The sequence below is a fragment of the Carettochelys insculpta genome, chromosome 1 (assembly GCF_033958435.1).
Source record: "Carettochelys insculpta isolate YL-2023 chromosome 1, ASM3395843v1, whole genome shotgun sequence".
NCBI classification, from domain to species: domain Eukaryota; kingdom Metazoa; phylum Chordata; order Testudines; family Carettochelyidae; genus Carettochelys; species Carettochelys insculpta.
In genome coordinates, this window is record NC_134137.1 from 79,934,063 (window position 1) to 79,957,906 (window position 23,844).

Consider the following 23,844-nt stretch of genomic DNA (forward strand, 5'->3'; position numbering starts at 1 on the left):
GGAGGGTCGTGAGCAGCTGGGAGTCCGTCGCTGTCCTCAGATGGCGGTGACTCCACCGTCGGCCCCGCCCTGGGGCTGGTTGGTGCTCCACCGAGGGGCTGGCCTGCAGCGATGGCCCCGGTGGGCTCTCCGGGACCACGGACACCTCGCCAGCGCTCTCAGGGCCCTCCGATGGTGCAGCTGTGGAACACGTGGGGGAAGAAGAGTGGAGACAGCCGTGAGTGTGGCCCCTGAGCTGTAGCCCTTGTCCCCCCACCCCTCTGCTGCTGGTTCCTCATCCCCGTCCCCGGGAGATGCTGCTGCTGCTGATGGGTGTCCCACCCCCCGCAGGGGACCCTAGGGTCTACGCCCCCCATCCCCAGGGATGGGGCATGGCACTGTCCTGCTGGGGGGGGAGGGGCTGATGCACTCTTCTGAGGGACATGCCACTGCTGTCCTTGGGGCCCTGGTCATCTGGGCATGTGGAGGGCCCTGGTCATGTCTCTTGTCCCCGCCCCTCAACCCCGGGGGTGTGTACCGGGGGGGTACATACCTGATGGTCCACTCCCACGGTCGGGGGACACCCTCTGGGCGGACGCCCTGCTGGAGCTCCAGGACGGCAGGATGATCCGCAGCCCCCCGTTGCTGGAGGAGGATTCCCCCTCCTCCTCCTCCGGTGTCACAGGGGTGGGCTCCTGTGGGGGGCCCTGGTGTGCAGGGCTTGCCTCCGGGGCGGACTCCGCCGCCGGGGCCTGCTGGGGCTTGTCAGCCGAGGTGTCAAGAGTGGCCGGTGGGGAGGAGGTGTACCGGGGGCCCAGGATTTCCCTGAGCTCCCTGTAAAAGGGGCAAGTGGCGGGAGCGGCCCCAGATCGGCTGGCCGCATCCCAGGCCCAGGCGTAACCCTGCCGCAGCTCCTTTACCTTACTCCTGACATGGTCAGGAGTGCAGGCAGGGTAACCCCGGGCAGCCAGGCCCTCGGCCAGCTGAGCGAACGCATCCGCGTTCTGCCTCTTGCTCCCCGTTACCTGGAGCACCTCCTCCTCGCTCTAGAGCCCCAGCAGGTCCCGGATCTTGGCCTCTGTCCAGGAGGAGCCCCGCTGCCTTTTCCCAGGCTGGCTGCCAGGCTGGGAGCCCTGGCTCCCCTGTGGGGGTGCCCTGGGGGTGCTTGGGGGGCTGGCGGGTGGCCATCGCAGCGGGGGCGTGTCTTGGGGCTGCAGGGAGGCGTGCAGGCTAGCTGTATGCTACTGCTGCTGCCTGCACGCGCTCTCAGCTTCCTGCACTGGAAGGCAGGGAGCTTTAAGGGGCCGCTGCACGCAGCGACCATAGAGCTCAGGGGCTGGAGAGAGCGTCTCTCAACCCCTCAGCTGATGGCCGCCATGGTGGACCCCGCTCTTTCGATGTTGCAGGACGTGGATTGGCTACACGTGCCCTACTTCGACGTTCAACGTCGAAGTAGGGCACTATTCCCATCCCCTGATAGGGATAGCGACTTCGACGTCTCGCCACCTTACGTCGATGTCAACTTCAAAATAGCGCATGCCCCGTGTAGACGTGGCGGGCGCTATTTCGAAGTTGGCGTGGCTACTTTGAAGTAGCCGGCACGTGTAGACGCGGCTTATGTGGCAAAATCCTCGTGATGACATGCCAGTTTGCAGTGTAAAATGAGACAGACAGGTACATGTAAACCCTGCAATCCCCCATACTGTTTACCTCAGTTGGCTAACACATGACAAGTACAGTACAGCTTGTCATCATTGGGATTTTACCTCAAGCTCGTTGCCCTGATTTTTTTTATGACATGTTGGAATACATGCAGTTTTGCTAGTGAGGATAAAGCTCCACTACTTCAATGGTGAAAGATGAGGCTTTGAAATAAGAAATATCCTGACTGGCATCCAAAGACAATTTTTGGAACCACTCTTTCTCCTTTCCCAGCCCCAACCCAGATCAATATCACTCCAAATATACATTTATGCAATGATTGGAATGGAAACAGAAGTAGAAATATTAACCCAAGAGGAAAGAATGGCTTCTATGCATCTATATATAAAATAGATTGTGACTTGCACTCTGCACCAACACAGGGAAGTAATGGGAAATACAAGCCTCTCATTTATACTAGTGCACAAGCCACCAGACCTGTCATGACAATGGAAATTGCTAAGACTTCCTGACTGCTGCAGAGAGCAGCAAATCCCTCTTCTTTACACCTCAGACAAAGAGGAAACAAGGAGAGACTGTATACTGATGGGAACCTCAGAAGTACAATGCCTCCCCAGGCTACAGAGAGATACAAAGACAAACACACTTAGACACTGTAAATATATAATGCAAGGAGTGTGCATATTGTAGATATATACATATGCCCACTAGCACTTCACCCACACATATGTCAGCTGGAAAACCGAGGTGTTAAAAAATTATATGGTGACACAAGAGCTGATCTTTTTTCACCTCAGAAAGACACTTCATTTTCCATATGTCACTTCATGTGCTGCCACCACACATCTGACTCAGGGCAAACATAACATGGTGGGATTCGCTATCAACTTTTGGCTGGAACAATTTTGATTTTAATCATACCCAGAGAGGAAAACATCTGGGAAAACCCCAAGGTGAGGCACATGTAGCTAGAGGGTGAATTAATCACCAGATTGGGATGCTGTGAAATATTAATTAAGGCAAAAATTCAAGATTATATGGAACAACTAAAAGTGGTACATCCTCCCGCTCCAAAATCCTTAGTTCTATATCTCTGATACCATTTTGGACAGAGAACGGCACCTTACTGGCCAACGTCCACTTGAATTCATATCGTATCTGATACTTCATAATTAGTTTTAATGAAAACTGTACAAAAAGACTAGCTTACTTTAAATATATATAAACATAGATTAAAATAAATAAAATCAGTCCTTGTCCAGACAGCATCCAGGATTTCATCCATGTTAGATACCGTTTTTCTCAAGTAATAGGAACAGTCATTACTAGAAGTGAAATAAAAATTGTGACCATTTCTGTTAAAGTGAACAAAACTCTGCAAAGATAAGCCCTTCCAAAATGTTTCTGTGTGTACATCATTTGTTTGCAAGTGTTCTCAGGAGAAATTATTTGTTGACCTCTGAGTGGTGGTGGCCACATGCAGGCTTTTTTTTCTGCAATTACTTAATTTAGGAAAAACAAATTTGCACTTATACAGAGCCAAATCATTGTAATTTATTTATTACTAGCTAGTAAATCAGTTGCGAAAAGTTGCATTAATAAACACACAAGTATCATTTTTCACAGCGGACTTCCTCAGCCCTGCCAAACCTTGGGTGGGGTGGGGTCTGGCAGGGTGGGGCGGGGGGCTTGAGAAAGGACAAATTAAGCCATGGATGGTGAGCTGGGGAAGCAGAGGGAGGCAGCCATATACCCACCCCCAGCTATGCTTAATTTCTGGGTATTCCACACAGGCTTGTAAAGAAAGTGTTTCACAGCTTATGCCTCAGCACAGGCGATGGTTAATTTGTGACAGGAAGCCTCAGCAGCTCTAGGCTTTTAAATTCATGACCCCAGCACATTTGGGCTTGCTGAATCACTTATGAATGTTTAAAAAATGCTTAGGCCTTACAGCCTAATTGCTTGAGCACTGGCACCTCTTTCATTACAAATTATGCATTGAACACAGGAATATAAGGCGACAGCCATTCAGGAATAATGAGGTTTGTGGTAACACAAGGTATTATTTAGCAATTCAGACTGTGACCCCCTTAATCTTACTAGTGAGGTGAGAAGATCTAAAATCCATGGGGTTACTCATGTGAGTAACTGCTTATCAGTATAAAAGTGGCAGATTTTTATGTGCCAGACGCATTAAAGATTCTGCAATCTCTTCATGCTTCAACCTCCATTCCAGACGGCATGCTTCCATGTTGATAGAAGATTCTGCTCAATAATGATACAAAACAGTGCAGACCAATGCACGTTTCATTGGTCTGCACTGTTTTGTCATGAGCAGACAGTTGATTTTATTTTTTGGTGGCTTGGTTCTGAAGTTTCCACATCCATGCGTTAATGCTTTTAAGACTTCTGACAACATGTTGCAACCCTTTCAGAGTTTTGAAGGCACCTCAGATTCTTAGACCTAACCTCAAGTGCTGTATCTAGCTTTAAAAATCACTCACTGGTAACTTTTTTGTGTTTTCTCAAATGTTAAAAAGATTAAAAATATGAGAGACTATGGTAAAAGAGAGCAGGAGACATGCACTTCTCCCCCAAGGAGTTGTCACAAATTTAATGAACACATTTGTTTAATGAGAGTGATCAGGATGGAAGCAGATCCTCTGGCATGGTGGCCAAAGCATGAATGGTTATACAAAAGGCACATAAATGCCTTGCACTGCTGCCAGTGAATGTGTCAGGCAAATTCCTGGTCTAACTTTAGGGTAACATTGTAAATAAAAACAAGCAGCATTATCCCCCACAATTGTAAACAATCTTTGCTTTTTCAGTTTGTTCTTGTTTTTTAACTGACTGAGTGGATTTGTATACTCTAAGGCTATGTCTCTGTGAGAAGGCTCTGTCAACATAAGTCACTGTTGAAAGGGTTTTCCCAACTAACTTCTGTCCTCAGATCGCATCTACACATGAAAGCAGATTGAGAGAGCAATTTGCTCTGTTGACAGAAAGCAGCCAGACTGCCTGGCCCTCTCTCCACAGAATGGAGACTGACCAGATACTCTGCAAACAGGTTTGTCCTGTGAACTGGAAGCCCTGTCTGGCAAGAAAAGGACCCCAGAGTGTCAACACAGCTGTTTTGTCAACAGAACACTGTCAAGAGAGGCAGTATACCTGAACGGGGAGAGGTATAATGCTGCCAGCAAACAAACTGTCAACAAAGCACATTTCTGTGTGTAGACGCTCAGCGATTTTCCTGACAAAAGGCCATTTTTGCAAAGTCCTTGTGTAGTTGTAGCCTTGTGTTTGGTTTTGAGTACATCTATGTAATCACAAATAGCTACAATGTAAGTTGCACTCTCATAATAAAAAGAATTCACTACACGACTTGTATGAGGTGAAATAACGTTACAGGGCACATATTTGTAATTAATAATTGCATAAAGCATTGTACACGTCACATTCTGTGTTGAAATTCAAATTAATATATTTGAAAATATAGGAATACATCCAATATTATTCAATAAATTTCAATTGGTATTCTATTGTTTATTAATGCTATTAAAGCTGTGATTAATCATGATTTTTAAATTATGTTTGGAGTTAATTGTGTGAATTAATTATGAATAATTGACAGCCCTAAAAATAACATCTTCCTTTCTGAAGTAAATCTTACCCAACTCACCAAAAACAAAAGTGTTGGCTACTTATAGGATAAAGATTGCAGGGTTTCAAGTTTTGAAGTATTGTAAAGCATGGTTTAGCCAGGGATGCAGTACCTCCATCCTGCAGGCTACACATGGTTTCTCAGGGTTAGCTGCTGGCGGAATGCCAGATTCTTTGTTTACTTGAGAGTGTACATGCATGGAGCCCTGCAGCTCCCATTGGCTGTGGTTTTCCGTTCCTGGCCAAGGGGAGCTGCATAATCTGACACTGTTTCCCGTAGCCCTCAATGGCTGGGTTCAGTGATCCATGGCCACTAGGAGCTGCAAGCAGCCATGTCAATGGATGCTTAAGTAAACAAAGCCTCTGGTGGCCCACTCTAATGATCTGTGGGCCAGTGTTTCCCCATGGGCCAGTGTTTCCCCGCCCTGGTTTAGATTTGCAGGAGGGCCAATTTCGGCTCCTGCCAAAGTGTAGGCTTCTAGTTTACCCCTGATTTATTTCAGCTTTACCCCTAAGTGAAGATATTGAAATCAATGGAGTTGCAACTGTGCAAGACTGCAGTAATCCAATTGATACTGGCCACATGGGAGTTATGGTATTTGACTTCAATAGGAACACAGCCTACAATATTTCACTTTTCTTAAAAAAAAATATGTCTTTTGCTTATTTATTTCATTATTCTGATATCTTACCACCCATGGTTTGTCAGGTACCCATATCTCCCACAAGTACTTCGGCATATCTCCAAAATTCAGTGCCTAAAAAGCAAGTAATATTTAAATAAAAAGGTGTGTTACTTTTACTACCAAATTTCAGATATCCCACCACCCACTGGCCAAACACTGGCCATTATATAAAGCAGCAATACAGCTGAATCTCTGGCAGGGGAAATAAAATAATTCTCTCTTGGCTGTTCAGGCTTCTGAGAGCTTCTATCTCGGTTATCCAAATACATGGCTGGAAACATCTGAAGTGCTACAGGAAGCATCAATTTACTTTCTGAAGGCTGATATTACAACTATGTGCTTCACTTTGCTGCAATAAGCAACAGATTTTCAAACTGCAGAGCAGGATTTTATTCTGTTTAGTGAACTATCCACTGAAATTGCTGTCTCAAAATAAGAAGAGACTTATTTTTTTAATTTAATGCACTATTAAGCTTTTTATTAAGATATTATTAAACCAACCCTGAGACACTAAAAAGCAAAACCAGCAGATCTTTAAAACTGCAATTAAAGTTGTGTTTAATATGGGAGCATTAATGGATGTTCATGCTCTGTTACTAACTGCTGAATATAAATAGCACCATGTAGTTCATCTCCCCTTCTGGGCATAGGGCTTGGATACCTTAAAAAAATCGTAATATATATTTGTGGGATGAAAATAATATCTGTGGATTACACTATTGGGCCACAAAAGTTTGCAGAATCTTAAGTGCTGCATGTTATTCTAGGAAATTACTCCTTGGGTTATTTATTTTGACAACAGATCAGTAGTGCTAGAGTAATTTTAAGCAGTTTTAAACAGGAAAAATAATGTTCTACTTGAGTAGCAAAGGGGAGCCAGAAATGATATTCTTTTATTTTCTCTTCTCTATGTATTGTGTTGCTCAGATACTCTATTATTTTATTAGAAAAAGGCCTTCTAGACAGCTAACATTAAGTTAAGAACAACATATGAGGAAAGTTGGATCACTTCAAATCCACCCGCTATAGGGTGATGATTATGAATTCCAAGCAAGCATCTTTGTGCAGTATATTCAAGGAGGACATTAGTATTCTGCGTGAATTGTTTGCCCACTCCTTTATCATCATATGGTGAGCAAGAACATCAGAAAACTTTACATCAAAAACTGTTGTCAACCCCGACGGAAAACACATGTCTGTTCCAAAGTACTCCCAGCAGATATCTCAGATATCTTATGTGAGCCTTGTGTTCTTAGAAAATTTTATCATGGTTCTAAAAGGCGTTTTTGAAGAAATATGCCTTGAAAGCAGGAAGTCTTCTAAACTATTTATATCAGCTGAAAGTCTCCTCTTGGTGCCTGATGTGATGTTTCTGACTAACTTGGGGAGATCCTTCCTTTATCAACTGACTGCCTTCCTTGCTGGCATTTTGTGCATATCTGTGCATTCATCTTTCCACTTGTACACATATAAATCAATTGCAACTCAGCTGAAGTCAAGGGAATTACGGAGGTCTAAAACCACTCAGAAAGGTGAATCAAGCCAAATGCTGCGTTCAGATAAGTGTATCAGATTCATATTCACTTTAATATGAGTTATATGAACTTATCTCAAGATAGAATTTGGCCTATGTTATCAAATATATTCCCTTTAAACTATCAAAATGCCTCTAGATAGCTTTCAGAATGTTTCCTACTGTAAAGAAGTATAATAAAAACAGTAACGTAAATTACAAAAAATGTATCCCCCCTTCCCAGTAAAGAAGCTGCAAATACCATAAAAATACAAATGATAAACCACAATGAAACAAAACTATACAAATAATACATATAATATGAGACAAGTTATATATAAACCCATATTGTTTAAAGGACTATAACCTAAGAATCTGCCATGAGTAAAGCAAGGCATATAATTGCACTTCGAATGAATCATAACTCAGATGTACACTTCCTCCCCTTGCTCTGTGAAGCACTCTGTTTCATTGTGTCCTATTTATTTGGTCCCAGACAGGCTTGAGATGCAAGTGCCCATTTAATCTAGGCAGGGGAGTAGGTGGACTTTGCTTCCCTGTCCAGATAAATTAAAGCTAGCTCAAGAGAAGAGCCTTAAAGAGGCTGATGGTAATGAAAAAGAAAACACCTTTAAAATGGATTTTGTTTTAAAAAAAGTATGTTAAAAGTGGCTATGGGTGGGTTAAAGGCAGCTACCATAGCAGGAGATGAGACCCAAAACCCAGCGTCCAAGATAGGGAAGACCCAGTCATCTCTTGACCTACAATGTAATGAGAATCCTTGACAGTAGCTGTTTTCAAACAGCAGATGCTTTCCAGGTTCTGCCCAGGTTCAAATGTATCTTGATTATATCCAGTTTTTCCCCAGCAGGGATTTTTAATAGATAGCATTTTTTAAGATACCACCAACCATGCAGTATGTGTACCTCTAGACTACAGTTCAGTTTTCTATTATTATTTTTATTCTAATTGGTCTTACACACGGACATCAGCAAAATCCTTCAACTGAAATACAGTTGAGCAATGCATTTAATCTAACTTTTTCCATCTACAAACAGAAGGGTTATGCGAATAACCTGGCTGAATACCAATTTGGGGGACGTGACATAAAATCAGCATCGTGGATGATGTACTGCAAACCAACAGCAAGGGAGGTAACAACAAGGAGCTCTGCCGTCTGCTCTGTTTCCCAATAAAATGAGCAGACTAAACCACAGACCTGCAAAAAGTAATGAAAGCTGTCTACAGTGTCATCACTTTATGCACAAAAGTAAGAGTAAGAGCAGATTAACCTAAAACTCCCACACTAATCATGCTTTTGTCAGCTAAAAAATCCAATACATAGTAAAATCCTGTCCATGCTCTATTTCTAATTATTGTTCATCTTTCTTGTTTATTTAAAGTGCCTGTTTATGAACTGTAAGATCAAGCTACGCTCCTACTTAAAATAACAGAACTGTTAGGATAGTATGAACAGCAAGACCAAGTTTGAAATCTTTCTTTTTCCATGCGTCCACCTAGGCTGTGGCCACAGTTGGCCAAAACTTTGAAATGGCCATGCTAATGGCCAAATTGAAGAATATTAATGAGGCACTGAAATGAATATTCAGTGCCTCATTAGCATGCTGCCAGCTGCGATGCTTCGAAAGTGACAGGAATAAGGGGATTTCTAAATGTGCGGAGTCCTTTTGAAAAGGACCCCTGGGTAACCGAGCCACATGCGTTCAAAAGTGGCACTTTCAAAGCACTGTAGCCGGCAGCGTGCTAATGAGGCAGTGAATGTTCATTTCAGTGCCTCATAAGTATTTTTCAATTTGGCCATTAGCATGGCCATTTTGAAGTTTTGGCCAAGCGTGGCCACAGTCCTAATGAAATTTGAGTTTTCTGTTCCTACACACATACACATCCTAAGAGTCAAAGAATATGAAAGAGTTTGATTTCTTTTTTTAATATATATATTATGAAAAATCAGAATCCTGAATTAGGGAGATCTGAATCAAATAGACAGGCTTTGGATTTTAATGCTAACACTATCAAATTTTCCTTTCTCTGGTGCAGAGTTCAACAACTGAAGTCTCATTGCTGAAAACTCTTAGCTACCCAGCTTTGAAAATCAGAACCTGGATCTCTTCAGCCAGATCAGAGAAAGGTGTGCACAATGTTTGTGGATTCCACCTGTCTCAGTTCCACAAATTAAATCTATATGTAAGTCTTCACTGAGCCAAAATTCCTATTGAAGCTCGTAGAGCAAACATAAGAAATGCTGTACTTGAATCTCTCTCAGTATCATGAATGGACTTGCACATTTTCTACTTCTCCGCAAATGTAGAGGGAAAGAGATGAGACAGATGATACTATGTGGCTCTGTCTACACTAGAGTGATTTGTCAACAGAAGTTACTGTTGGAAGCTATCTTCCAATAAAACTTTTGTCGATAGATTGAGGCCAGTCAGCAAACTGGATTAAAAAAGGGATCTGCTCTGTCAACAGACAGTGCCCAGACAGGCCAGACTGCTATAAAAGCAGAAGCACAGCAGACAGGCCTGCCCAGTATCCCAGAAGCCCTGTCTATTGACAGAAGGCACTCCGGAACATCCAGACGTGCTTTCTGTCAACAGATCTCTGTTGATAGGGTCATTCTGCCTCATGGGAGAGCTACAGAATGCTGTCACCAAAAGTGCCACGTTTGGTCAATTTACTGATGACAGAATGTCTTGGGCATGTGGAGGCTCTGTGGGTTTTGTCAGCAAAACTCTCTAGTGTAGACATAGCCTGTCTGGCGAGGATAGAGGAATGTGAGATTAGCTGCACAGTACCTTAGTGTACAACAGAGATAAAGGATACATTCTAATGAACATCAGAGTGTCTTGCACTAACTTTCCATGTGTACACTGCTGGCATTCTCTAAAATGTTCCCTAGTGAACATTATGTTTCAAATTGTGCTGCATTAACATACCCAAGAGAACTTCTAGTGCACACCAGCAGGGCATGCTCATAACAATTTACATCCCTGACTAAGACAGACATCATTCAGATAGCCCCACAGTTTTATTCCCAGTTCTGCCAAAACTTTATGTGTTCCCGTAGGCAAGTCACTCAAGGCACAATTTTCCTACCTGCAAGACTCAAATGAAAAACCAAAATGTATTTTTAGACATTTAAATAAGAGCCCTGATTTTTGGGGGTATTTGTTATCCGCAATTCACACTGAGGTCAATAGGCTTGTGTGAAAATAGGCTTAGAGAAGCAGGCTCTTAATATTCAGGAATCTGATGTCTGTTTGGAACTTATGTTCTGGCATAATTTACAATATTAGCACTCTAAAGACAGATCCTGCTTATGTAACCCACGCACATATGTGTTGTTAACTGTCCCATGTAGTGATACCTAGACCACTTCACAGAGAAAGAATAAGTGTCCTCTACAGCCTAAGTCCGTGCCAGCTGGCCTTCAGCTCAAGCTGGAGCAGTGCCTGCATTAAGCTCTACAGGGTCCAGGTTTCAGTCTGCCTGTGAGCAGTTATACATCCTCCACAGTAAATTCAGTAGGGAAAGGCCCCACATGCATTAAAGGAATCAAAAACAAGAAAACTTTATACCATGGTCTAAGAAGGGGCCTTAGGTAAGGTTATGGCAAGTCTTTTGCTGGGTATGTGGCCCACTTCCTCATTCGCCCCTACACTCTAATGCAGTTAAGCCACATTGGAGTCCTTCACTGTGACTTCAGGTGGGTATTAAAATTAACAAACTTTATGAATAGTTCTGATTAGCTCCTGGGGTGATAGGGCTCCACAATAAACATTTAATTCAAGGAAAGAGCACCATATAAGCCCTTGCCAAATTATGCTGCTCGTGTGTCTACCAACTGCGTCACCATCATTCTTTGCAACTCCATCATCGTTTGCAACTTGCCTTTACTTTTGTTCGCCTCAGTGTATCAGGGCACAACTAAATTCCTATTCCTTGATTTATTATTTTTCATTCCTTCCTGGATTATTTTATTTTCTCCCTGTAAATAAAGAGAAATAGTCAACTTTCTCCCCTGTTTTGAGAAAGGTCTCCTTCCATGAAGATGATTTCAGATCTGCATGCAATGACCTATCCTTAACTACAGAGAAGCAGACAACACAATCCAAGTTTGACTTTCAGAGTATGGTTTGATTCTGCTGCATGAAACTGTGTGCTATGCCATGACACACTGTGCTGGCAATATGCTTATTTACTCCGTAATTATAGCCTTACTCTCCCACTTCAAATCGTACTGTAAGGTTACATCTGTTGCTTAGCAGTCCATTGCTGTCCTACACCCCACCTTCATTCCAGACACCATGAAGTGGTATCTTAATTGCATTAAAAACCTAAAGAGAAAGTAAGACAATACAAACATAACAGTAAACAACTAGTCTCAGAGTTTAAGGCAGGAAGAAACCCTTAAGATTATCTAACCTGACCTTCTGCATGTTGCAGGTCACAGGATTTTGTCCGTCCACTATTGTAAAAGACCTATAATCTGCGGTTGAGTTACTGAAGTCCTCACATCATGATTTAAGGACTTCATGTTACAAAGAAACAAACATTTACACTGGTTTAAATTTGCAAGTGACCCATGCTGCAAAGGAAGGCAACCCTTCCCTCCCCTCTGATAATCTGACTCAAAAGAAAATTCCTTCCCAACCCCAAATGTGGCAGTCACTTGGATCCTGAGCATTTTGGCATGGCCATACATACAGTAACTGAGAGCCCTCCCCATCTAGCAGCCCATCACCAGCCATTGGGGATATTTGCTACTACAGGTTGAACCTTTCTAGTCCATCACTCCTGGGACCTGACCAGTGAGAAATGAGAGAATTTGCCAGACCACTGGAGGTCAATATTGTCCAGCACATTACCAACACTTCCACTGCTTACTGGGCTCTTAGAAGACATTTAGGTGTAAATTAAAGCTAAACAACAATACCGAGAGCCAGGACTGGTGGCTGTAAGCAAACTTTATGGGACACAAGAAACTTGGTCGCACCCATGGTAACAGATAATCTGACTAACTAAAATCATGCCAGATTATAGATGTTGCCAGATGACAGAGTACCGGATTAGAGAGGTTCAAAGTGCAGCACTCACAGGCCTGTCATATGCCGTCAACTAATCCCCTCCATAAATTTACTAAACTCAGTCCTGAAGCCTGTTTAATCTTGCCAGCCCTTCAAGAAGTCTCAAGGAATAAAAGATTAACCTTTAATTAATGATTTTGTCATGTGAAGAAATTTCCAGGAACACATCCAATCAAAACTGGCAACCCCTAAGCCTGTTAGGTTTTGTGCTCCCCTGTCTGCTGCAGAACTTCTCTCCTCTGATAGTTAGAAACCTTCACCTAATTCCAAGCCTAAGCTTGTTGATAGCTCATTCTCCCTCAAGGTCTTCCATTGTTACAACCCTTCTGTTCTTATTCCCTCTTTTCACATTTGTTCGTTGCCTATATAATGTCTAATTAAGACTACGCTTCTGGAACGAGGATTTTTTTTTTTTAAATGTGTGGAAAGCTTCATCACACCTGTGGCACTGTATAAATAATAAAAGAGTTATTTTGAGGCTTTAGGTTATCTGAGGCATTAGAAATTCAATTCCATGGGGCAACACTTGGTAATTCTCAACTAAGGATTCATTTATTTTTATTTTACACTTTAAAGATTTAGGTTCATCTTAAGTTTACCCACTAAATAATATCTTAGCTGGAATTTATGAGTTGCTTAGTTTGTTTGTTTTGCTTTTGCAAACTGGTACTATTAAGTAGATGAGATGAGCCACAGCTATTTAAATGTTAATTTAACAGGGGTTTATACACTTATTCAGTAATACATTATTACAAAATCTAACGGTGGGCAATCAGATTTTGACACTGCTTTAGTGTCAATGGCAAATCTTCCCTTCACTCAAATGGGTCAAGACTGGCCTTTGTCCTGACAGCTAATACATAATTTCAGGAATGATGAACTGTTTTACCTCATATCACATGTATGTTTCGTTTGTCCACACCAGATCCCCTTACAGACACATTTTAAGGGTGACAGCCTGAAAGCTTCACTCAGACAGTAATTAAGGACTGAGGGCGAGTGACAAGACTTGGCTCCCACGAATAAAAATAAACTCTTCTAGCTAAGGAAATACTGTGAGGTAATATGTGAAATTACAGACGTGTGAAATACACTGATGCTGCTTTCAATCTGCTTCAAAAGTCATACATTCCATGTACCAAAAGACACAATGAGAAGTGGCATACTTATTGGTGGTATCAGGCAACAGGAGGCAAAGGATTCAAACTGCACTCCCAACCTCTCAATCAGGGCTGACATACATTCTTGCATTTGTGAAGAAGTTTGCACTGCTGTGTGCTGTACCACATCTGGGATAAACAGAGAACTTTGGCCTCTGGTATTGTCAAAACTATCATCTTTCACTAGCATAAGACTTCTTTAAAACTGGGAGCAGTGGAGGTTATATACGGATCTACTATCTGAAGGCATATCAGCAGTCAAGAAAAGCTACAGTAATTCTGACACCGTAAGACACTGACAAATCCAAATGCCTTAACAGGGAAAAAAGAGCAGTCCTTTGAAACTACATATTGTCCATAGCCCTTCCCCACCCCACCTGGAGTTTTACCCATAGTAGTAGCAGCACATCATTCAAGATTTAAACAACCATATTCCTGCAAAAGCAGTAACAGTCTCTCTTCCTTTCACATTCAGCAAAGCAATTTGCAATGCTGAGAAAGGTCAATTCTTTACCCCTCAGAAGAGGGCTGCAATGTGATAGGAAGAACATCAGGCATGAAAAGCCACATTTTGCTAGAACCCCAAAGGAAGCCAGGATTCAGCCGTAAAACTGGCATTATGACTCAATGCTCTAATTTATCCAGTTTAGTTCATTGACTCTACTTTGTACTGAGAGCAGGAATCCCAGCTGGGAACAAAAACATACAGTCAGACTTCCTGGATCTCATTTAGAGATGTAACAGGGTCATTCCCAGTTATGAAGCAGAGTGACAACCTCGGACAGTGTGCACTGATAGTACTGAGAGAGAAAGATAGTCACAGTACGTGAATTATCCTTCATGATTAGACAAAGTGAGGATGTACTTCTGATCCAGAAATGGAGGCTATGAAGAGTCTACTGTGACAGGTTTCATTTTTCCACCATAAATAGCAGCACCAAAGCAATCACACTGAGGACCCTTGGGACATAGGGGAGATAAATCAAGTCTCAGAAAGAAACCTCAGAAATTATTCTGGTTACAGTGCTTAAGGAACAAACGATTGAACTCTCCATTGGCAACTTTTTTTTTCCCCCAATCACAAAATGAAAAAATATTTTGTCAAGATTTATCTAAAGGAGCTCCATTGTTACAGATGTTCCTCTTCAATTATTCATACATCCTGTTTCTGGTAAGTCTTACCTGATTCTCTCTTCTTTCTAAATGTCATAGTTTTACCCTGGCACTTGCTCTGATGTTAACATTCGAAGGGGGAAGAAGTCTGTACTTAAGTTTAATAGATTTTATATTTAATAATGTAGTCAATAAAGTCAAACCACTTAATCAGTACACGCTGCTCCACTCCGGACACTAAAATGCCTCAAATGAAGTATGTTGCTCCCATTATACATTATTCACTCATTATTTCTGCTCCTAAAGATTAAAAATAAAAATTTACACCTTCCAGACTATACTTCACCAATAAATATCACTGTTCCCTTAAATAAATGAAATGGCCTTCAGTTGACTTAAAAGTGTTCTGCTCTATAAAACCTAAGTTTATCCTAAGGTGAAAATAGAGGACAAGAAATAAAAAAGCATTCTGTATCTGCTTCATTGCAGGTTCTTTTAAAGAGATAACAAGTATGAAGATGAGACAGTGCCAAGCTGAATCAAAGGGTGTGAAAACCAGCTAGCTCTGCTGTAATCCTGATGTTGCCAGTGTTTGATTTGTATCAGTGAGTACAACAATATAATGCAATTAGTAATGGTAATACCCCGGCAAATAGTATAAACAGCATTGCTCCATTGCCTTTAAATTAGTTTTGTAAGCATGTTTAGTATATACCATCAAGCATCAATGCAAATCCTTGAAAGCCCCATGAAAAAAGATTGTGCATGTCTAAGCAATTTTTTCATACACAGGTTTTCTTTAGAAAACATGTTGTCAGTATTCCATTAACTCAAATGGGAGTGTATACACAAAAGAAGCTTTGCTAAGAACGTTTGATTGCTGGCCAAGAAAGCATCTGCTCAATAGACTGTTTACTGCTGCCTGGGATGGGGTTATAGGTGTCACTAGGTCCAGAGAATTTTTGCTTTAAAGAAATCCTGCTTTTCAGTGAACACATTTCTCGTCCACCTGATAGGTGCAGAAACTTCCCGTCCACAGTATTAATACACAAGCTGTTCAGTGTGATAGTTCTTTTTTGTTGCCTACCATGTTTCAGCCATGGTGCTTCTATATCTCTCTCTTCCTCTCTCATTTGCTTGGGAAGAAAGCAGGCCCTAAATGTGGAACGCTCAAACATGAAACAAATGTCTTCATATTGTTTTGCAATATTTCCAAGTTAAGTATTCAGGTGTCCAAATATATGATTACTGTGTTATGGGAAGAACATTGCCTGTACATAATGTTTTGTATATTTTGTATATTAGAAGAATTCTGGATGCCTTAGCATACAGTCTGCAATTCATGTACCTGCAGCTCTAGCATTCACACACATGCCTGAAAAAATATTTCTCATTCATTACACCTATATGTTTAATAAAGACATCTTAGGGTCCAACCTTTAACTCATGTTAACTCATGTCATTACATGAATAATCACATAATTATCAAGGGACAACTCATTCACATAAGTAGGGTTATGCAGTATTAGTCCTAAAGTATTGTTAAAACAAAGCATTGGACATTCATTGGCCAAAGCTATTTTGCCCTGTGACACAGCATGGAAGCAACAGAACTTCTCAAAAAAGTGGTTGTACACATTTTTTTTATTTTTACTATCGTTAAAAGAATTTCCCCTCAGCCTCATTCTTTGAAGCAACAAACAATGTATCTGAAATGTCCCCCAAACTATGTCTGACAAAGATAAGCACCCATCATGGAATATTTCAGTGTAAAGGGTGAAAGTTTAGTAAAGTTATAAGCAACTGTAACTGCAGTTTTATAATCTAAAATATCAGGTAGCTTTAGTTATAAATTGTACTATCTGTACTCCTCTCTCTCTGTCTCACTCACTCACTCACACACACACAAATTTTAATTTGATTGGTTATGGAGAATCATAGAATCATAGGGCTGGAAGGGACCTCATGAGGTCATCTAGTCCAGCCCCCTGCTTCAAGCAGGATCAACTCCCACTAAGTCATCCCAGCCAGGACCTTGTCAAGCCAGGACTTAAAAACCTCAAAGGATGGAGAATCCACCACCTCTCTTGGCAACGCATTCCAATGCTTCACCACCCTCCTGGTGAAGTAGTTTTTCCTAATATCGAACCTACACCTCTCCCTCTTCAACTTCCGACCATTACTCCTTGTTCTGCCATCTGATACCACTGAGAACAGTTTTTCACCCTCCTCTTTAGAGCTCCCCTTCAGGAAGTTGAAGATTGCTATTAAATCACCCCTAAGTCTTCTCTTCTGTAAACTAAATATGCACAAATCCCTCAGCCTCTCCTCACAGGTCTTGTACTCCAGCCCCTTAATCATTTTTGTTGCCCTCCGCTGAACCTGCTCCAGCACATCCACATCCTTTTATACTGGGGGGCCCAAAACTGGACACAATATTCAAGATGTTGCCTCACCAGTGCCAAATAGAAGGGAACAACTGCTTCTCTAGATCTGCTCGAAATGCTTTTCCTAATGCACCCTAGTATGCCACTAGCCTTCTTGGCTGTAAGGGCACACTGTTTACTCATATCCAGCCTTTCATCCACCATAGCCTGTAGGTCCCTTTCTGTCATACTGCTGCTTGGTCCCCAGCCTACAACAATGCTTGGGATTCTTCTGTTCCAGGTGCAGGACTCTACATTTCTCCTTTTTGAACCGCATCAAATTTCTTTTGGCCCAGTCCTTCAATTTATCCAGGTCACTCTTCTCTCTCTACCCTCTAACTTATCTACCTCTCCCCCTAGTTTTGTGTCATCCTCAAACTTGCTGAGGATGCAACCCAGTCCCTCATCCAGGTTATTAATAAAGATGTTGAACAACACCGGCCCCAGAACCCAGCCTTGCAGCACTCTGCTTGATACCGACTGCCATCCAGATATTGAGCCATTGACCACTACCCATTGGGCCTGACCATCAAGCCAGCTTTCTATCCATCTTACAGTCCAAGGATCCAATCCATATTTCCTTAACTTATGGGCAAGAATGTTGTCGGAGACTGTATCAAAACTAGTAAAAGAGAAGTAAAAGAGTGCATATTTCCAGTACCGATATGACATGTCCAGCTTTCATGAATGACTTTTTCTTATGATCAGCACATGAAGACCTTACTGTCAAGAAGTCTTCTAGTTTACATTATTTGTACTCTTAGAAAAGCTTTACACCTCAACACTTGCAGGTGAGCTCACAAGTTTAAGCCCTATTTTCAGCTGAAAAGCTCTTGAAAGGTGAGCTCTCAAGCTGTTTGAATGTCTGGACAGAATTCTAAGTTTTTATTTTTTTCTCTAGTAATGGAAAAAATGAACTTTTAGGCTAAACTTCTGTCTAAGAGATAAACTGTGATGGTATAAGCACAACAAATTCCCAGAGCTTTGGTTTAGCACCAAGGAGACTGACCATTAAGTAAGAAGCAATTCTGGTGTCCTAACATTCTACTCAAGAACTCTGAAGCACATTCATTTCAAATATGAAATACTATTCTGTGTCCCCCCCACCCCCTTGTATTTTCTCAACTCTACTTGTAACTTACTGTCTTCTTCCTCTGGGAAAACCACAAGGAAGTTAATGGGAGTCTGGGGAGAGTGATGAGTAAAAGACAGTGATATAGGATCCACAGGGTGTGGGCAGAAAAGACTCAATATTTTTTCCCCCAATGTAATAGCTTAAATGTGTATATGATTTTAAAGGAAACCAAGTAAGACCATCTCTAACAATTCAGAATCTAAGTATCCCGTTATGGCTGGCTAGTTACTCCAGAGGCACTCAGTCAGCTCAGTGCAGGCACAAAAAGATGAGGTTATTTAGGGGTATTCTGTGGTCTGCAAAATGCAGGCAGTCAGACTAGATTATATGATGGTCCCTTCTGGCCTTTAAAAGTCTGTAATATGAGGATACTAAGACTAATATAGTGAAATGATATTTCAGTCTTTAAATAGTTTAATCAACCTGAAACAAACAATCCTTTTTTGTTTGTAAAGAAGTACTCAAATTAGATGCAAAAAATTAGTCAATATTGAGGCTTCTTGATTTTGAAACAGATTTTTGAATGCCGGCACTACACAGACACCTGTGTGACATCACTGATTTCAATGAGAACAAAACTATTGTATTAAATATGAGTCTCTCATTTCTATGTTCCCCTGTTCACATGAGACAATCAAAGAAAGGTTATTGTTAGGAATTGAGGTGGGATTCTACCATTTTATTAATCTTGTTTTGAGTTAAGCAGTTAAAAACAGGCTATTCCTGACTTTGGAGCATCTGTTGAGGAAATTACTACAGGCTGAACCTCTCTAGTCTGACACTCATCCAGCAACACCTGAGGTCTGGCGTGATTTTAGTTAGCTGGACAGCCATTAAGCATGGGTGTGGTCAAGTTTCCCATAAAGTTTGTTTATAACACCAGTCCTGGCTCTCAGTGTTCTTTGCTGTTATTTAGCTCTAATTTACCCTAAGTGTCTTTTAAATGCCCAGTAAGAAGTGGAACCGCTGGTAATGCTGTTACACAATCTCGACTTCTCACAGTGCGGCAAATACTCTTATTTGGCACCAGTCAGGCCCTGAGGGTGCTGGACTAGAGAGGTGCAGCCTGTAATATGATAAGGTTATTGCATTAACAAACTTACAACATACTAGTTAAATGAGTTTCATATTATATTGACTTCAGCGCTATATCACACAAGACAATATAATTGGATAGCTGACAACATGTTAACGCTGAAACTCAGTGGCTATGTCTATACTAGAGAATTTTGTAGACAAAACTGTGGTTTTGTAGCCAGGAACGGTTGACAAAAAAGTCATGTAGATGTTCTGGAGGGCCCTTTTGTCAACAGAGCGGACCAAAAGATCAATCCTCTTTTATGTGTAGACGCTATCTATTGACAGACGTTTAGTCAGAACATCGTTAACAGTAACTTCTGTAGACACTTCTAGTGCACACGTAGCCTTAGGAACAGCAGTTTTGCTGCAAAAAAAGAATGTGCAAAGGAACGTGATCTTTCACAACTGTATGCCAGAAATGCATTTTTTTGTTTTAGCCGTTTGCTGCTTTCCCAGGTAAAAGTAAAAACAACATTAGTCATTTTGTTTGCTTCTTTGTTTCTTCTGCTTCCTGCCACCACCCCCTCCCCCACCCCGCCGCCCTAAAACAGCATCATCAGTAAGGATCATCTACTGGAATCACAAGATTTTGCAAGGACCTAATAGTCTATAATCATTTAGAAACTGCTGCAGCCTTTGACAAGGAACACAAAGAACACTACTAAAATTACTCACACATAATATAAACAGATAATGTAAAATGAAATCAAGGAAAATTTTGTTGATCAAATCATCTCCCAGAGCTCTCTAAAAATCTTTGTTCAGATTACTTTTTTCTGAGAGTTAAATCAAAATGCATATATTTAGAATCAATACCCTGCTTCCACTGAGATCAGTAGCAAAACTCACACTGACCTTAACTGAAAAGGACCAAGGCATATCTTTGAAAATGAAGATTTTATTTTGGGGGTGTGTGATAAGTGATAGTTACAGATCACAGCTCTTTACTTACTTAGCGTACACCTACACTTAGTGGTCAGGGTCAATTTTCTGGGGTTTGATTTTGCATGCTTCCTGGGGACGTGCAAAATTGAACTATCAGGACCTGATAGTCAACACTTGCAGTTCTCATTTCAACCCTTGCAGTTTTCATTATTGCAAGGAGTAAGGGAGTCGAAGGGAGAAACTCTCCCGTCAACCTCTCTCAATAAGCAGGGCCAAATAAGTTCAGTCTATGTAAGTCAGTTCCAGCTACACAGCTGAGTAGCTGGAACTGCATATCTAAGACTAACTGTCAGGTCTAGTGTAGACCTTCTCTGAGATTTAGCAGTTACCAGTGAAATTAAAACAGGTACTGAATACAGACGGTGTTTTTGGCAGCCTGTACCATCAAGAGAGAAGTGAATGGTATAATGCTCATATGAAAGGGTGGGGGGGAAAAAAAAGCACCTTTTCCATACCCTTGGCATCTAGAAAATGAGATTAAAAAAAAGTAAAGTACAGGTCACATTTTTGGATCCTGTGAGCTGGCTTAGTGGTGCCAAGCATGGGAAACTGGGTAAAGAGCCAGCTGCTGAGAATCTCAGGTTAAAGAGGCACTTTTAAACTCATGCACACACCCAACCTGCTGTCATACAGACGATTCTGGAGGAAGAAGGAAGGTGACCAGAGCACACTGCCCACCAACATTCTCCTCCCACCCAACGAGAAAAGGGCTCTCGTAGCTATCAGCAGTTGATATAATTCAGACCCATTCTGAGATTGCCATAAATGCCACCAGGGAAGAAATCAGCACCAATCACCCCTTCCTGCCAGGGATCAAGGAACTGCAAAAGTGGGTTAAAGTCAGTTTGCACCCTGCTTTAAAGGCCCTTCATCAAGCAAACTGCTGGCACTTCTGAGGATCTGGGCATAAGATTAAAGCAGAGATTTACACCAGGAACAGTGATGTGAAAAGAAGTCAAAATAGCTTCAAAGCAGCACTCTACAAACAATAATCTTGAGGGTGAAATGTCCACTGCTGAAAGAAGAAAAACCATTACACATTATTATGGTTGTTTAATATTAATTTTTGCATTGGGTAATTAGTGGTAGCTTTATAGCTATCTGACATAAGTGTTGCTGTTATATGCAGAATGATCTCTGTAACTCAGCATCCCGCTGCTGTATATCATTTTAAAGCAAAGTTTTGTTGAATTCAAACAGTTTTGAAATATGCATGGTGTGATACACATGCTGGACTGAAAACGTGACAAAATGAATGAAGATTTTTATGAGGGCTGTTTGAGCTTCAATTTCCCACTATGTGCTCCATGTTTACTAAGTCCATATATTCACTTCAGGGAAGATTGAGGCTGACATGGTCAATCTTTTGGAGTTCAACTTAGCACCCCTGGTAAGGACATGCTAAATTGACCTCCCAGAGCACCCCTTGCTAGGAATATGACAAGTTGACAGGAACATTTCCTGTCCATCAACCTCCCACAGTGAAGATGGAAGAGAAGCTCAGATTAAGGGACCTTGACCCCAGCTATGTAACTGACATAGCTGGAGTTCTGTATCTTAATTCAACCTTCCCCTCTAGTGTAGACTTGGCATTAGTGAGTGGAAGATTAGACACATAGGTGTGGGTGTTTGAAAAGACAATGGCAATTACAATCACCAGGGCATTGACACCTGGCAACTAAGTTCCCAGAGGGTCAAGGACTTCCAACTTCTCCTTAGAGAAGTTGAACAACAATACCCCAGCTCAGCGGTTCCCATGTTAACAATTCAGGAAGCTGTGGTGACCCAAGTCAATTCGAAAAGAGCTGGCAGAGGGAGGGAGGCACTGATGTAACTAGCTTATTCTGTGCCTGAGGCAAGCCAAGAAAAAATTGTGCCCCCTCGTGTTTATATATTCATAATACTTATTTCATAGAAGAGGGGAGATATATTAATAAAATAATAACACTATATTTACTATAGTTAAACAGAGCTGTGGTGGTGGAAAGATTCACCCCAAACCACTCCCCCTGGCTTAAACCCCACAATCAGGGGCTAGGGGAGTCATAGTCAGGGGCTGGAGTGGGCTAGGGAAGGCACAGTCAGGGGCTGGTGGGGGCTAGGAGAGGCACAGGGATCCCTGCAGCTGGAAGCTGGCTAGGGTGTGGAGCTCAGGCCGGCAGTGCCACTGCCCAGGTGCAGGGGAACCCTGACCCCCACAGCTGGAAGCTGGCTGGGGCGCAGAGCCCTGAGTAAGCAGCCCCAGCCACAGGAACCCTGCGCAGGTGCAGGTGGGACCTTCAACCCCTGGAACAGCAGCACCAGCCAGGGACCCCCAGCTGGGTACAGGGGACCTCCGGCTGGAAGTCTGTGGGAGCACAGCCCTGACCAGCTCTCAGTCTCCAGTCCCAGGCTTAAGACTGCCAACCCCTACCCCACCAGAGCTGGGAGCTGCTCCTTTGGCTCCCTAGCTCTCTGCCCTATATCTTTTTCATACCCCTTCCTACTTCTCCATGTAGGAGCCAATGATACAGCTAAGAACAACTTTGACGAGATCACGGTGGATTACGTAACCCTAGGAAGGAAGATCATGGAATACAGAGCACAAGTGGTGTTCTCGTCTATATTCCCTGTAGAAGGATGGGGTCCGGGTAGGGATCGCTGAATCACAGAGGTAAATGTGTGGTTGCATAGGTGGTGTAGCAGGGAAGGATTTGGTTTCTTTGACCATGGGAGTCTCTTTCGTGAACAGGGATTGCTGGGAAGAGATGGGATCCACCTAACGAAGAGAGGAAAGAGCATCTTTGCAGGCAGGCTTGCAAACCTAGTGAGGAGGGCTTTAAACTAGGTTCATTGGGGGATGGTGACACGAGCCCTGAGGTAAATGGGGAAGGAGGAGGGAACAATCAAGCAGGTCTCCTGGGTGAAAAGGAGAAAGTGGGCCAATAACCACTTCTCTAAGATGCTTGTACACAATGCCAGAAGCCAAGGGAACAAACAGGGAGAATTAGAGGCCCTGGCACATTCAAAGAAGTATGAGGTGGTTGGAATAATGGCGATTTGGTGGGACAATTCGCACAACTGGAGCACAGTCTTGGAAGGTTATAAACCGTTTAGGAAGGACAGACAGGGAGAAAAGGAGGAGGAATTGCTTTCTGTGTGAGGGAGCAGTATGATTGCTCAGATCTTCAGTATAAGGAGGGAGAAAATCCAGTTGAGCATCTTTGGGTTAAGCTTAGAGGTGTAAGTAACGCAGGTGATGTTGTAGTTGGTGTCTGCTGTAGACCACCAGATCAGGGAGATGAGGCAGATGAGGATTTCTTCAGTCAGCTACGTGAAGCTTCCAAAGCATAGGCCCTGGCCGTCATAGGAGACTTTAATCATCCGGACATTTG

General features: G+C 42.3%; 1 protein-coding gene across 4 annotated transcripts in view; it reads right to left on the reverse strand.

Moving 5' to 3' along the window:
* Window positions 1-23,844, reverse strand: part of PCDH9 (protocadherin 9) — a 1,024,529-nt gene that overhangs the window by 558,841 nt on the left and 441,844 nt on the right. For all 4 annotated transcript variants that reach the window (XM_074982858.1, XM_074982856.1, XM_074982857.1 and 1 more), the window contains exon 3: window positions 5,997-6,062. In XM_074982858.1, the coding sequence (XP_074838959.1) occupies window positions 5,997-6,062 (66 nt within the window). The remainder of the gene's footprint in view (window positions 1-5,996; window positions 6,063-23,844) is intronic.